This window comes from Gallinula chloropus (assembly GCF_964237585.1).
Source record: "Gallinula chloropus genome assembly, chromosome: 1".
Lineage (NCBI taxonomy): Eukaryota > Metazoa > Chordata > Aves > Gruiformes > Rallidae > Gallinula > Gallinula chloropus.
In genome coordinates, this window is record NC_140085.1 from 42,689,874 (window position 1) to 42,705,535 (window position 15,662).

Consider the following 15,662-nt stretch of genomic DNA (forward strand, 5'->3'; position numbering starts at 1 on the left):
GCGATAAAAAATGTAAAACATTGCTTTATTTTGTAGAAGCAGCAGCTAAAACTTTTCATTAGTTTGCATCCCCAGTTCAGTGCACAGTGCAATTTATGGATTGGCTCATACCAGTAGAATATTTAAGCTGTTAGTGGTAGCATTTTCTCCCCCTCTTTATGTTGGCTCAATTTTATTTTACATCTGTGAAAGGTTGTTTATTTTATGCAGTGATTTAATGCCTGGCTTAAAAAGCATCATGTGAAAGGATTTCTGTTGTTTAAATGTGCAAAGACCTATTTTTGATAAGACAAGAAAGTTTATATTTTGTAAATATTTAAATTATGAAAGTTATGTAAAAGGTTTCAAAAACTAATGTGATAAGATTGCAGCCTTTTGACATTTATTGGTTGGATATTTGTAGCATTGTAGTGGCCTTTAACTGATTTTTATTTGCATGTGTAGGGGGAAATTAGCGAATTGCATAAATGTTCTCCTTTTTTGTTAGTGTGGTTATAACTGTTGTAGTTAATGCACACTGATGAGAAACACTATGATTTTCTAAATCATTGGTTAATGAATATTCTGTATACTTTTCTCTTTTATTTGTTTCAATCCACATTACAAGGAGTGAAATCCCAGCTCCAGCAGTGAAGTGCAGAACCCTTACCAACATCAAGGGGACTTGCATGGGTTTGCAGTCTCTTAACTCGTTCCACACCAACAGTCAGTTTTTAGAAAGAAAGTCTCTTAGACAGTTTGGTTGATGCTTTCAAAGTTGCTTTGAAGGATTAATTCCCTAGTTGTCAATTATTTACCCATGAAAGATGGTGACCAGATTGCCTGTCACTCTATCAGTTGTGCAAACAAAATCTGGGTTGTGGGATGTCACAATCTTATGTGGAGTATCTTAAGGACACCAGTTCAGTAAGCAAGAAGTCCTTTGTCTGCTAGGTCTTTCTTGGACCTTCCCAAGGTTGGATTTGGCCAGACTGTCTATATCGACCTACCCAGATAATGATCCTGAGGCCACAAAATCCGCTGTCTGTGGGAAGGGTACTCAGCGTGCCAATTGCTGTCACAGGAGGGTTTAGCACCAGTCCGGTGAGAATTTGAATGGGAAGGCCACATCCTGTTAGAAGACCCCAAAGAAAGAGTTGTCAGCCTCAGGGTGTTCTCATCTATGAGAGAGGAAAATAAATCCAAGGCTCCACAGGCCATGGCACAGCACTTACTGGAAGCATGGATTGGGACATACTACTGGTCACTGTAGTTATGAAGGTGTTTCTCTCCCTGTCTTTGAATCTGCCTAATGCTGGCAAGTGCCTCATTGCCCTGCATGAACCTGGTCTTCATGGTGCCTCTGCTGAGATCTGGGTTGAGGTTACCACTGTTTCACTGTACAAGGCCCCAGCAAGAACCAGATTCTGGGAGTTCAGCACAGAAATTGAGATCTTCTTTTGAAGCAGCCCCAATTTGTGTCTCAAAACTACCTTAGCTTTTACTGGATCTAAAGTTCCTTCCATACCTGATCTGTAAAGAAAGGAAAATCACCTTTAGGTGGAAGGGCATTTCCATCACCGTCACACTGAGACATGGGACAGTCATGACGCAGCCAGCACAGTCAGGGTTTCTCTTGCCTGCTTGGCTAGCCGGTATGTGAGCCTGTGTTGATTTTGAGAGGCCATCTAGTTCCGACAAAACATCCTTCTGTTCTTAAATGTTGTTAATAAAGGATTCTTTTTTTCTGGTTTATGGGGGGAAAAGAGTTTATTTTCTCAAAGTGTGACAAAAGGCAACAAAAGAAAGTGGCAACACACATGGTTTATGAAAGCTGCAATAGCTGAACAGAGAAATAGGGGTCTGAATCTTCACTGGCTGCAGCAGGACCCATCTTGCCCCTGAGAAGCTGAAGAGAGCTATTTAATGGGATATGTCATTACCGTTCCTGCAGTGCGGGCAGGCCTCTGGTGAGAGCAAGTGCATGTGGTCTGCAGGAATGCTGCTCACTCTCTGTGGCACTAGTGTCGAGGGCTTGGAGCTGGGAAGCAGAAGCAAAGAAGAGTGCACTGGGGAGACTGGAGCATGAGCCCCTCTGACTATCACAGCTGAAGTTGCTGTGTAAGTCAAACTTACCTGAGTTATATCCATAAAACCAACTCTAGGTAGGCAGCATCTGTAAAAGAAATTCTGGGCAGGGTTAGGACATAAATTGGATTCTTTTTTCCACAAAACTGCCTTTAGTCCTTCCCCACCCAGGAAAAGCTCTCCTTGAGGGAGAATAAGGAGGAGAACCACCTGTAAGACCACATGCCTCCTCAGCTTTTAGAGAAGCCTGCATACAACACAGGGGCTTCAGCTGTGTTTGTAGGCATATGGCACTGGGGTGAGTTTCATTCATGCAGTTTAATAGTGTTTTTTCCCCAGTGTTGGGCCTGGAGGATCGAGGCTGTTGACTTTGAAAACATAACTTTATAATAAACTTCTGTAGCTTTGAAATAATACATCTTTTCTCGTGGAAAGTAGCTGTGTGTGTGCTTGTCTGAGTGAGAGATTAAAAAAAAAAAAGGAAAGAAATTCATAGTTTGATCAGGGGAAAGGTTTTATCTCAGCCCTGTTCCCTCACACTGCCCTTTCATGCATGGAGCAGCCCTTTGTGAAAAGTAGCAAACCTATGAAAAATGCCATGGGTTTACTTCTTGAATAACCATAACCTCTCCCGAAGCTGAGAACCATACGTGCTGTTTTGAAACCAGAAATGCACGTGCACTGGCTGGACATTTGAAGAGCAAAGTTGTGCTGCTGGCAGAAGGGCTGACGGCCTCAGAGCAGTTGCGGCAGGAATACAGCTGGTCAGCCTGTTGACACTGCCAGCCTGTGCAGGTATTGGTGAGGGAAGGATGCCGTCAGGTCCTTGCCTAATGCAGATCCCTCATCAAAGGAAGGGTGGTAGATGGGGATTGTCTCCATTGCTACTAAAATGTCTCTGTGAATGACAAGTATGTGAAACATATGTGTCGAGTAAAACACAACGATTAGAAACATAGAACCATAGAGTGGTCTGAGCTGGATGGGACCCCAACGATCATAGAGTTCCAACCCCCCTGCCACAGGCAGGGCCACCAACCTCCAAGCCTGGATCTACACAAGGTTGCCCAGGGCCCCATCCAACCTGGCCTTGAACACCTCCAGGGACGGGGCATCCATGACGTCTCAGAGGCAGCCTGTTCCAGCATCTCACCACTCTCTGTAAAGAACTTCCCCTTAATATCTAATCTAAATCTTCCCTCCTTTAGCTTTAATCCATTCCCCCTTGTCCTGCCTTCTCTTCTCTAGACTGAACAAGCCCAACTCCTTCAGCGTCTCTTTGTAGGGGTAGTGCTCCAGCCCTCTAATCATCTTTGTGGCCCTCCTCTGAACCCTCTCCAATGGTTCCATATCTTGTATTGGGGCCCCCAGAACCCAGATCTGGACACAGGACTCCAGATGGGGCCTCACGAGAGCAGAGTAGAGAGGGACAATCACCTCCCTGTCCCTGCTGGCCACCCCTCTTCTGATGCAGCCCAGGATGCTATTGGCCTTCCAAACTGCAAGAGCACACTGCTGGCTCATGTTAAGTTTCTTGTCCACCAGAACCCCCATGTCCTTCCCAGCAGGGCTACCCTCAAGGAGCTCTTCTTCCAGTCTGTATATATATGCATTCATATATATGATTAGCATTGGTCATTCAGAGGAAATGGTGTTGAAAGGACATACACTTTAGCTGAGGTACCTGACAGACCTGAGGTGCTTCATTTCATGACAGGGTAAGGTTTTACAAGGTAGGAAACTTGTCTATGGGGTTGTTCTTTATAGTTCAAAACTATCATGGCCAGGTCACAGAATCATTTAGGTTGGAAAAGACCTTTAAGATCGCAAAGTGCTGAAATAATACAAAGTCACACTGTTGGCTACCATTTATCAAAACGTGTAAAAGACTCATCCCGCAGAAGTGCAGACTTCTTGCCAAATGAGGCCCTGCCTTTCTGAGCCCTCTAATGTATTGTAAATACCTCACAGGGTGGAACAGCAGCAAATATCAGGGTTGAATAAGTGTTGTTTTAGATTATCGGACAAAAATGCTAATTGTGAATCCTTTCCTGTCTGTATCCCATCTGTCCTGCTAGCTGGTCTGGAATGCCCAGATCCAGTAGCAGTGGTAACAGTGAATATTTTCTTCTTTTTTCAGAGAAAATGGGGAGAAATGACTTGCTCAAAGTCACATTCAAAAGCAGTGGCACATCTTGGTGTAAAAACAAAAAACCAAAGAGAATAGGCAGGTCTCCCAATGCTTTGGCTACCTGGCACTGCACTTGTTTCTCAGCCCCTGTAGTTTGGAAACCGTGATTTGCCAGGTGGGACTGTAGGGTAACCATCCGGTCACAAGTCCTGCCGCAGAGACCACAACAGGTTTTCAAGGCAGGAAAAGACTCAATCAGTTGGTGGAAACTGCATTTACCAAACTTTGTATTCCTGGAGGCCAAACATCCTTTTCGTTCACGACATGGATGGCAAATTCATCCTGAAAGGAATGGTGTCTGTGAAGCCCATGTTAAATGAACACTGCAGGTAAATAGTGCTAAAACACCCAAGCCTGCCCCAGTCTGCTATTACATTGGATAGACAGCTCTGTGATTCCACAGTTAAATAACTAAATAACTTAACAGTTTACTCAGTTTAATGGGAATTAATCCTCTCTGGTCACTGTGACAGCTCTGCAGGACTGGAAGTACGGTGGCAGGCAGGAACACATGACGACTGCAATTCATTTCCCAGCTAACAGCTAACGCTGACCAGTGATGCCTCTGGCTGAGGCTGGAGTTTGGATGCCAGGGCTGACTGTAAATGGATGACAGCCTTCAGTGGAGGGGAGCTATCTCTTCATTTGCACAGCAAAAAGGTGTATCAAAAAAGGAGCCTGGGAGAGTGAAGGCAGACACAGGGCATGGGGTTTAGATACACTCACTGAACAGGAGGAAGATTCTTTAGATAGTGCCACATACCTTGTGAAACCTTCTGCTGAACCTCAGCCTGACCGACTAATACACATATAACCATTTTCCCCAAAACCCAGAAAATTTGGATTTGATTGTGGAGCAGAGCAAAGCACATTTCACAAACATTTCTGATCGCTAGAGAAAAAGCCTGACACTATACCAGGGGTTAAAACCAGACCACAGTATTATTTATGTGGATGATGATTTACCCTCCTTGCTGAAAGGTACATTGTGCCTCACGTCAGTAGCACAAAAGCAGCTGACAGCTGAAACAATGTCCCATTCTCCTGCCCGGACCAATCTGCCCCATAATCTAAGAAATTAATTTGACACTCTATTGTGTCTCAGTATGCACTAAATAATATCTTGATGTTAAACACAGCGAGAGTTTTTAGAGGATCTAATTTAAGAGAATCAACATGTGGAGGAACCCAACAGTGAGATACTATTTAATTCCAGTTTAAGATGTGCAATTTGGGTTTTTTTAAAAAACACAATAGTTCTGGCTAGTCAGAGCAAAACCAGAAGTTACTTAAAACTTAAGAGAACTAAGTTGTTAAGTTTTATACTTGCTGGCTTTGGAGCTTTAGGCTGCAGTCTTACAGCAGGCTGGTTTGGCCAACAGGCTGACTGAGTGTGTGCTTCGGCTCTCTACCCCGTTGCCCCGACCCCAGCACCTCGATGGCTTCAATGATACAGTTCACTGAAACACTCTACTGGGTCAATTTGGAGCAGTAAACTGCAGCCAGGACATGGCAGTACTACTAGGAGTAGTAACTCCTTGAGCTGACTGTGCTGCCAACATCAGAATGTTGTCCAGCTTTGGTTTCACACTTCACATGCATTGAAAACTCCAGGATATTAACATAAATATACCAACAAAACCAAAACCCACAGGGCACAAACAGAGAATATTTGACAGGAGTTCTGCAAGCACAGCAGCTAGTGAAATAAAACCATTTTAGTGATTTCTATGCAAGATATTTAAGTGGTAACAAACTTCTGGTGTTATTCTATGTCACAACCACCTCTTGTAGAAGTTCTATGGTCCCTTACAATGTGCTAACGTTGTGTCCTCTCAGGAAAACAAGCAAGCCATGTACAGTAAGAAGGGTTGGTACTTCAGGGGAGCACATTTTCTATTGATCGGTACTTTTATGGCACTACAACTGCAAGTAATCTCTTTAAGAAGCTCTCCTCACTTTAGGTCACTCAGACTAAACAGCACTAAAGCAGCACAGAACAGTATCACACACTCTGCTGAGACCATATTTGGGGGTCACTGTTCTATCCGCTTAACCTTGAAATACCAGCTGAGTTCAGTGTTTATTTCTTTCCATTTGCTGATAGGCAGCTGAATAATTGCAGTGCTAAGAAACCATTCTAAATCTTTGGTGTTGCAGTGCAAGATCAGCAAGAGAAGCAGAATTAACCAGCTGCTTTGGGCTGCCCCCAGGGATCAGAATTTTCCTAGAGGATGGGGTGGCTTCTCTGTGTTTTACTCAGCACAAAATGCGACTGGACCATTAGTGCTCTGCACTGATGCCTAACTCTCTACATACATATTCTGAAGCCCTGAAAGTTTTTATTTCAACATAATTCAAAGGCTAACAAACAGACAACATTAATTTTATTTACTAATACACCACAAGGTACAGTTACCTACACTGTGTTTTAGGTGGTTTTGAGACATCTACGAGGGCTTCGATTCAAAAGCCATAATTCAAGACATTATCCACCAAGTTTTCCAACAGGAAAGATGATTCATCGGCCAAGATCTGGGAACATGAGGCTGTACTGATAAAGACAATGTTGAAATGTTCAAGGCTGAGGAAGATAATTAGCCAGAGACGACTGCTGCAGCTCTTGGTAAGAAAAAAAATTTGCAGACCATGTTCCAGAGAAGATAGCGCTCCTTTCCACTGCCATCCATCAAGCTCAGAGGAGACACGATTCCTCCTCAGAGGGCAGTGCCTTTTTTATGTCAGCGAGGTTATAGCTATATCCTGTATGGACAACACCCTAAGAAAGGAACAGACTTTTTTGGGGGTACAGGTGATTACCGACTATAGCGATTTCAGAAGGATAAATGCAAGATTAACGGAACTGGGCTGCATGTTCTAGAAGGGAAAAGAAAGGGCCAGGAAGAATGTAAAAGACATCAAATAGGAGAATTGATTTTTAACTTGCAAAGAAACGATCATTAATTTTCAGAAACAAAGACCTGGATGGTACACAAGCCAACCTATCTAGACGGATTGTTTAAGCATGCAAAGAGACATCTGAGGAACCTGTTTGAACCTGAGTCTATGATGGATTTGTTAGACTTTGTTTGCAAGACCTGTAAGTGGATTTCAGTTAATATTAAGATAATCATAAGTGTAATGAAAACATCTCAAGTAGAGCACATTTTCCCTTGTCATTCATTCATTTCTTTGCCTGCTGGGGGACAGAAGCAGGAGGTGCCTGAGCCCAGGTCTTCATGGCACATTTCTTGGAGGATAAGTAGCGTCCCTCCTATCTCTAGTACAGTGTCAGAAGTTACTGACAGCTCATGGTACCACCAAACGAGCTGAGCACTGTTCTTGGACCCTCCTCCTTCTGTTTCAAGTTCCACCCAGCCTTCCATGTTTCTTTTTAAACACTCTTAGCCAGGCCCCTTGCATTAAGGCTGGTGTATGGCCTCACAGATGTAGCACTGAACAGGACTTCGTCAATAAAAAGCCCCCTGCCTGGTATCCATGACAGCGTCAGTTTAGGGAGGAACCATGACCCCTCCCATCCTTACTCAGGAAGGTCAGTTCAACACATAGGGTGGCAGTGTTACTGCTGCATTTCATCCCTGAATGTAGCCACCTGCCCTGGTGCATTTACTAATGCGTCCATTGTTGAAAGACACTCGTGCAGCAGGAAATCCAATTTAGGAGACTTTACATACCCATCAAAGGTTTACTACGTCATGCCAGGGTCTGAGGGAACCGAGCGTCGCACTAAGGCATCTGGAAAGCAAAACACGCTGAGCAAAGGGAAACGTTTTCCAAACTAGCACTTGGGAAACTAAGGCTGCAAAAGGCTCTGCTGTTGCCAGAGAAAAGAGTGTGAACATGAAAGGCAGTAGGAAGGAGGCAGAGGGCACTTCAAGGCTGAGAAGCCCTTCAGCTTCTTTCTCAAGATTTGTACTATCTACATAAAGCAACACTAACTAGCACAGCAGTTGAGACCTTTGGTTTGCAATGAAGTCTTAAGGTGGCCAGGATCAGAGCTGGGTGCTCCTCAGGGAAAATGAAGCTACAACCTTCCCGCACTCTCCTCACAGCTGCACTTTTTGAGGTAGACATTCCCACCCTTTCCTTACCTCACTGCTCTATTCTTAACGAGTCTGCAAGATGCTGCAAATCTCCCCCATCATCTTGTGTAGAAAAGGCTGCAACCTGCAGCCTTCTCACAGGTATTTTCACATCGTGCTACCAGTACGAAACGCCTTCAACTTTGCAACCGCTTCCTACCACCAGCTGTGGCAGAGACCAGGAAGGCCAGAGAAGGTATCTTTGGGTGTGGTAATTTAAAGGAAATGCACAGAGGATAGCAGGAAGTCTTACTTCTTAAGAACAAGCATCAGAAAGCTTACCTCAACAGAGGGATACTCAAGACAGAAGAGAAAGCACAACTACATCTTGTGACGAATCAACAGACCAGGATGATGAACAAGAGCAAGGAGACCCTGTTTGCACAGCTAATCCAGAAGGAATTCTTTCTTCTTGAAGATAGTCTTATTAAATATAATAATCCATGGATTAGAGAACAGAAGGCAGATTTCAATCAAAATCACAAGAATCAGAAGTATTTAAGGTGTTACAAAAACAATCCTATCATTTTATTGCTTTAAAATCTATCCCTTAAAAGGCTTGCAAGCAGGTGCAACTTTCAGGGGTTAGAATCATATGTACCTAATTCAGATTGCTGAAAAAAAGTACAAATTTTAAAGATACAAGGGCTAAGAGGTCTGTCTTCAGTCTTATTTCCTCTCCTTTAAATCTGTAGAGGGAAATTGAAACTTTTTAATTTGATAAAAGATGAAATTTTCATTGGCATTTGAAACCAGAAAACTAAGAGCAATCCCATGAAATTACTAATGCATACGAGCATAAAGTTTTGGGTTTTTTTTTCCCTTAAACCCCTCACAAGTACTATCAGAATAATTTTTGAGATGTTTTGGATAGCAGCGTAACCAATACTGGCATATACACCGACAAAACTGAATTGCTGTGGAAAGTCCCAGGACTTGCACAATTAGCTTTTCACAATAGCCTCATGTTATGAAATATAATTTATTTTTTGATTGATATAAACACAGGGGTTATTTTGAAGATAAGAATATACATGATTTTCACATGTCCCCCTACATAAGAAAGTCTGAAAGATTTAACAAAAAACAATTTCACTGTGTAAGGTGCATTTATTGCTTTTCCACATTAAACTTGAGGGAAAACCACATTATATCACAAGCTAGTTCAACATACAGAACAACAAAGAATCCAGTCTTACTGTGGTATCGCGTATTTATTTGACTTACAAAGTATCTCCCAATATTGCTTGAAAATTTTAGTGCACAGAATGAAATTTGTCTCTGAAAACATCAACAATAGTATTTTGAGTACCGCTGCAGTCAACTCACACTGAGGGTTCCTGGAAAATCCTTTGTGGCTTTTGTCCCATGGTACAGGCTAGAAGTTTCTGAAGATTATACCAGAACTCATGACAAAGCTCCAAGAGATTCCACCCAATTCCGTGTCAGCCCCTATTTTGTGAACACCAACACCCTCAGTGATACCACAGTAACTTTTATTCCCGCAAAAGTTCAGGCTGGCCCTACTTAAAAGAAACAGAAGTCTCCAAAGCAAGCTGTTTTCCAACAGCTCTGACATGAGCTGAAGAATAAGGCCACTTCAACTTGGTCCGTTGTTGGGTTTTTTTCCATTAAAAAAAAAAAAAGATGAAGGAAAGTGTCAGTTAAGGTTAAGTGTCACACATTGCATAACACAGGATACAATGCTTTCCCTAGCAGCTCCCTGTAAGAACAAATTGCCTCAGCTCACTTATACCAATAACATTGATGGTCAAGGTGCACAAGTGCGTACCCTGGAACAACTCTGACTGGAAGGCAGACTGCTTTCTAACAGGGTTTTTGTGTGATGGGAAATTCATTCCTGATCTTAGAACTGAGAGGAAACTGTTCCATTATTCACAATCAGTATGTGACGAGCCACTATACCTCAATAGCCATAGGTAGAATTGACGGTTAAGCAGCAGTACAAAAATTGCTATAGAAACTGAACAACTTCACCACAGTACTGCTGCTTAACATGCCAAGTCTCTTCTGCACAGTAAATGTTATTTTCAACAAGCGAAGCACAAAACCTTCCAAGTTGCTTTTAAATATCACATACATTACTTAGGTATTTACTTTTGTTCTTCCCCTAAAAAAAAATCATTTATATTGTGCTTCTCATGGCATATCTGTGTTACACGAGCACGTACTCTCCCTTTTATTGATTACTGAGTTTTGATGGGGGGGACTACAAAATAAATTTCTGGAGCACTTGGAATTAGAGTAACCAAATAGCTTTAATAAAAAGTGATGCTGCCATTAAAAAGGCAGAGGATTAAAAAAAAAATTAAAGATCTTTATTAACTTATCACTAAAATCTACAATATTCCACAAAGGTTACATACTCACAGCAACATTACGCTGTTAAGAGGACAGTAAAACATTTGTCGGGATCTGTTTATTAGCTGCATATGCCATTTATTAGCCAGTTCATCTACAAGATATTATTTACCACAGGCAAACTAAATACTGTGCTTTTAAGAAACCTGCATAGAAATGATTTGATGTGTTGGTGTTTTTTACTGTAGACATATTTACAAAAAGGAGTTCTATGTGTGTTAGCAATAAATAATCCGAATATTCAAAATGTCAGTGCTCATGCACACACCGACAAGATGGTTGCATGCTTTAAAAATATTATTTACAGTACAGTCTCCTTCATAGCCCTCTCCCTAATAATAGCAGAAAGTGCATTTCCCTCCATGCTTGTTCTCCTTTCCTTTTGTTTCCATTTAGTCTTGCTTCTGCGGGATACAGCCTTCCATCTCGACAACTTCTGGCCAGCCTTCATACTTATTTGTGTCCTTGTTGTTCTTTATATGCTATAAAGAGAAAAAATATCAATCAATTGTTAAAGTAATTTATCCTGTTGCTTTAACTCACAGCTTTAAAAGACAATTTCTTTACTCATTTTCAGGCCATGGACAAAGAAAAGACCTCACTGTTGGCCTCTTGTGCTTTGTATCAAATGTAACAAGCTCCCAGCATTCACCACTTAATATAACTGGCTCAGACAAGTGTATCCTTAAAACTGTTAAGACATACTGGGAAAAGAGTTTAAAAATTTATTGTGGATGTTTATTTAGGAAGGGAGACAAGGCAGAATGAGACTGACTGCATTAAAATATCAGACACCAGGAAAAAATAATAAGGATCTTAAATTTACAAGACACTGAAAATGAACGGTCAGAACTTTAAGAACATTAATTAATGGTGAATTTTAAATTTATTTTTTTTTTAAATTACATGTTTATTTTTCCACTAGGCAACTATCTGCATTCAGGTAAGACATTACTGCCTCCAAGAGTTCACCACTGCTCCTGCACCAGGTCCTACTCCCTTGCAAAGCTGACAAAAGAGAATACGCTTTCCTTGCCCTCCTAGAACAAAAAAACTACCTTTACAGGTGATTAAAGGCAACAGTGTCACATGCTAGATTTTAACAGCTAAAACACAGAAACACTGTATTTCACAAGTTTTGCTATGAGCAATAATTTTTGCCAGAAGACCAAAGTGAACAGCAGGATCACCAACACCGTAATTCCCTCTTATCTGTCAGAAGTCTACCATTGCTAATGCAGCTAAAATACAAGCGTTAGCCAGAGAATTTTTAATTATTCAGTTTAATTTGATTAATTAAGAAGATAAATAATTAGTTATAACCCCATATAAGATTTTTTTAATTTGTTAATAACCAAGGAAGCTTTTTTGGTACGTTTTAAAGGAGGGTAGTAAAGGAACACCTTTGAAAAGAACGGGGTGCCACTACCACAGTAGATAGCCATCTCGAACAAGAGTGTGGTGTATATATAAAACATGCCTGGCCTTTAGTAGTGTGAACTGTTAAATTCCAGTAAGTGACAGAATCACAGACCTGTTCAAATGGACTTTTAGTCTTAATTCCTTTTCCACCGCAGAAGACCCAGTTGTCTCTGAAGCCCAGGTTAGTAATAGATGTGCTTCCTAAGTCAGCAATCAGTTTCCGTGCTTCCTCATTAAGCCTTGAGCAAAACAGACAAGTTCAGTGTTTGAATAAAATACATACCCTCAGAGCTTTCATTGTGCAATGGAACATTCAGCTTTAACCTGATTAAATATAGTTTAAGTCAGTCAATATTGGGCAAGATCTACCTTTCAAAATCAAATACGGCTCGTTCTGAAATCACCTGATCTAACCAGCACCGCTCTTTAATCTTATAATCTCAAGCAATCAGCATAGAAGCCCATCCATACCCCAACAAAAGCCAAGAACCCTCTCCTATGGGAATTTATACATACACCTCAAGTCATGTCAGCAATGCTCCAAGCAAGTAAAAAAAGTGCACTTTAAACACTATTTCCATGCTCAAGCTGAAGCCTAGATAAAGTAACAAGCTATTTTGGATGAGAGGAATGACTGAAATTATGAAAGAAAATTCTTGTCTGTTTGGGTCAATTCATTCAATTGTGTTGCCCACAGCAGGGCTCAGTGCATTTAAGTCCAAGCCAGATAATTTTAATATGAAAGGGAAAATATAGGATAAGTTATCATTACAAAACCTCCAAACAGCTCTTTTTTTTGTTCCTTCTTCCTTTCAGTTACTATATTGACCCAATTACAACAACACACACAACTTCTGATTATTACTATTTACCATGATATAGTTGTATGACTCACTTTAGTTGAAATTACAAAAATGATTTTGTTATTTGCACAACCCACACTCTGACTTTCCAGCGAATTATGGCAGCTTGTATTTAACAACAACAAAAATCAAAATACAAATATTTTCTCTTCTAAACATGTTAATTCTTCACAATTTTAATTGTTTTCAAGAACTGGCATTTATAATTAACCATCAATCACTTGTGGCTGATTATGTAACATCACTATATGCAGCTCCTGGCTGTCAGCATGAATGGGCCAAGTTCTCCTTGTTCAGCTGACTGTTACCTGCATACAATCTTTCAAAACTGTGACATGAACATTGAAACAAACTAAGTGCACTTATCTAAACCACCAAAGAAGAAAGGAAGAAGAGCAAAGAAGAGAAAAGCAGCAAAACAAGTGAGTAACAAACAGGAGAGAACAGCCTTTGAATGAAGAAAATTGCTTTCTCCTCCTAAAAGCCATGAAGATACAGATGCTTAACTCTTTACTGCAAAAACTGCACACTGCAAGGTTAGGACTTTGTCATAGGAAAGCGGCTCCTGTTTCAAAAACACAGTTTGCAGATAACTTGAAAGACAACAAATCCTTTGGATGGGATGGCTTACATTACAATATAATTTCTACAGTGATTTTTAGTATCTATTAAAAGTGACCATGGTTGGGAGCCAAGCTTAAAGAGAACTAAAACCTCTCAGGCTGTGTCTACATTAGTAAGTTGAACATCTTTGGGGTGGAGCAGTTGCAAACACCCAGACCAACAAGTATGAGGCACACACTAGTAACCTCACAGACATCAAAAAAGGATACAGGCAAGGCATATCGGGAATGGTCTCTGCACCCCTGGAACCATCAAACTTTGTCTTGGAGTTGATCCAAGTAAAGTTCTGGGTGGAACAGACCAATTTCCACCAGAGGATGTTCTCACAGTCATGTTCCTAAGCCTGGATCTATTCAAATTCACTACCATAAGACAGAACAAGCTGTCAGCACTAGAAAAACAGCACTTCTCCAAAAAGATTACATATCTTTGGCAGCATACATTTAGAAAAAGAAAAAGAAAAGACAAAGAAAAATATGTGGAGACAAATTCTAGGAAAGTGTCTTGAAACCTAAGGAGCAAGGGAGAATAAAGGTATGGTAAAAAAAAAAGAAAAGTATCTATATATAAAAAAAATACACAATGCCAGACAAGTCAATATTTTCTTCACAGCTATAGCAGTTTTTTGGGCTGACCATATGCCCCACATTGCCTTCGTGTTGCATCCACACCTTTCTCAGAGGAGAAAAAAAATTGAAATGCAACTACAGCAATTGCTAATTAGTCAACTATTAATCTCTAGCCTTTTCAGATTTTCAAACAACTCTTGGGATATTATCCAACTTATTGTTTGCCTGTTGCTAGTATAGACCCAACACTCCTCTATGGAAATACACACAGAACCCATTACAGCTGATTAGTTTTAATTTGATCCTTGCTGTCCCTGAATGACAGAAGCATTATAAAACCAATAAACTGAAACCATACTTTGAAATTCACCCTCCTGGAAGAATAAAAGTTTTATGAGAAGTGATTGTGTGATAAGAACATGCAGGTTTCTTAGTACAAAACATTCAAGTTGTTTTTCCCATATAAATCAATGACTGACTTGGTTGCACCATCATCGTATGTTCCCATTAACACTATTGTTCCATCCTGGATGGACTTCAGAAATTCAATAAATGGTGCCACATCTGAAAAGAGAGAGAAGATAGAAATGTTTAATAACAAGCAGCCTTTCTACACTTGAACACGCGCGATGTCTTCCTGCAAAGATATCCCCTTTAGGAATATCTGGAAATGTACTTATAAATTTATAAAAAGTGGGAGAAAGATAAAATGCAGAGAGTACTCTTTCATTTTATAGAAAGAGTTTCATCCACATTGTATAGAGACACAACCACCACTAGTGAGAACTACTCAGAACAAATGTGTTTAACCAAACCACTCCCCTCCCACTATGACTGTTTTTGTTTCTCCACAGCAAGTGAAGCCTGGAGAAGGAGGAAAAGTGTGTTTAAATTATTTCTCTCTAACCAGCTACAGTAATTGCACCTACCTCCTCCCCACATGTCAAAGAATTTAGTGTCTAATGCTTCTCCTGTTTTACCTGTAGAAAAAGAAATATTTGGTGTCAAGTATAGCCAAAATTATTTTACAGACAACATGCCCAACTCCTCCTAATGACTCTTTCAAATATTGTGCTGCAGAAGACACCATATAAATTAATTGCTATGGTAACTCTTATCTTTTATGAAGATTTATCCTTGAACAGCATAGTAGTTTGTGAAAAGGTGCAGGAACAGGAAAGAGAAAAAGAAAAAAGAGAACATGCAAATTTCTGATTTTACTTCAAGTGGAATATAAATTAAACCAGAAAGCCCACATCCTTTAAACCCAATGAACTACAGACTGGAAATTCTTCATCAGTTTGAACAAACTGATGAATGTGGAAAATAGTGATCTCACTAGGGTTTGTTGGTTTTTTTTTAAATTATTGTCTACCAAGGAAGTATTTGATGGAAGGTAGAGTTTTCCTTTTAATGCATACATCCCTGCAAAGTTTGGAAG

The 15,662-nt window shown here is 40.5% G+C and overlaps 1 protein-coding gene across 1 annotated transcript in view; it reads right to left on the bottom strand.

Annotated features, from left to right (window-relative positions):
* Nucleotides 1-10,627: 10,627 nt before the first annotated feature.
* FAM3C (FAM3 metabolism regulating signaling molecule C) overlaps nucleotides 10,628-15,662 on the bottom strand; it is a 28,806-nt gene continuing 23,771 nt past the window's right edge. The window contains exons 7-10 of the mRNA XM_084268613.1: nucleotides 15,151-15,201; nucleotides 14,701-14,785; nucleotides 12,278-12,404; nucleotides 10,628-11,225 (exon numbers count right to left, since the gene is read on the bottom strand). Of these exons, the coding sequence (XP_084124739.1) occupies nucleotides 11,136-11,225; nucleotides 12,278-12,404; nucleotides 14,701-14,785; nucleotides 15,151-15,201 (353 nt within the window). The 3' untranslated portion in view covers nucleotides 10,628-11,135. The remainder of the gene's footprint in view (nucleotides 11,226-12,277; nucleotides 12,405-14,700; nucleotides 14,786-15,150; nucleotides 15,202-15,662) is intronic.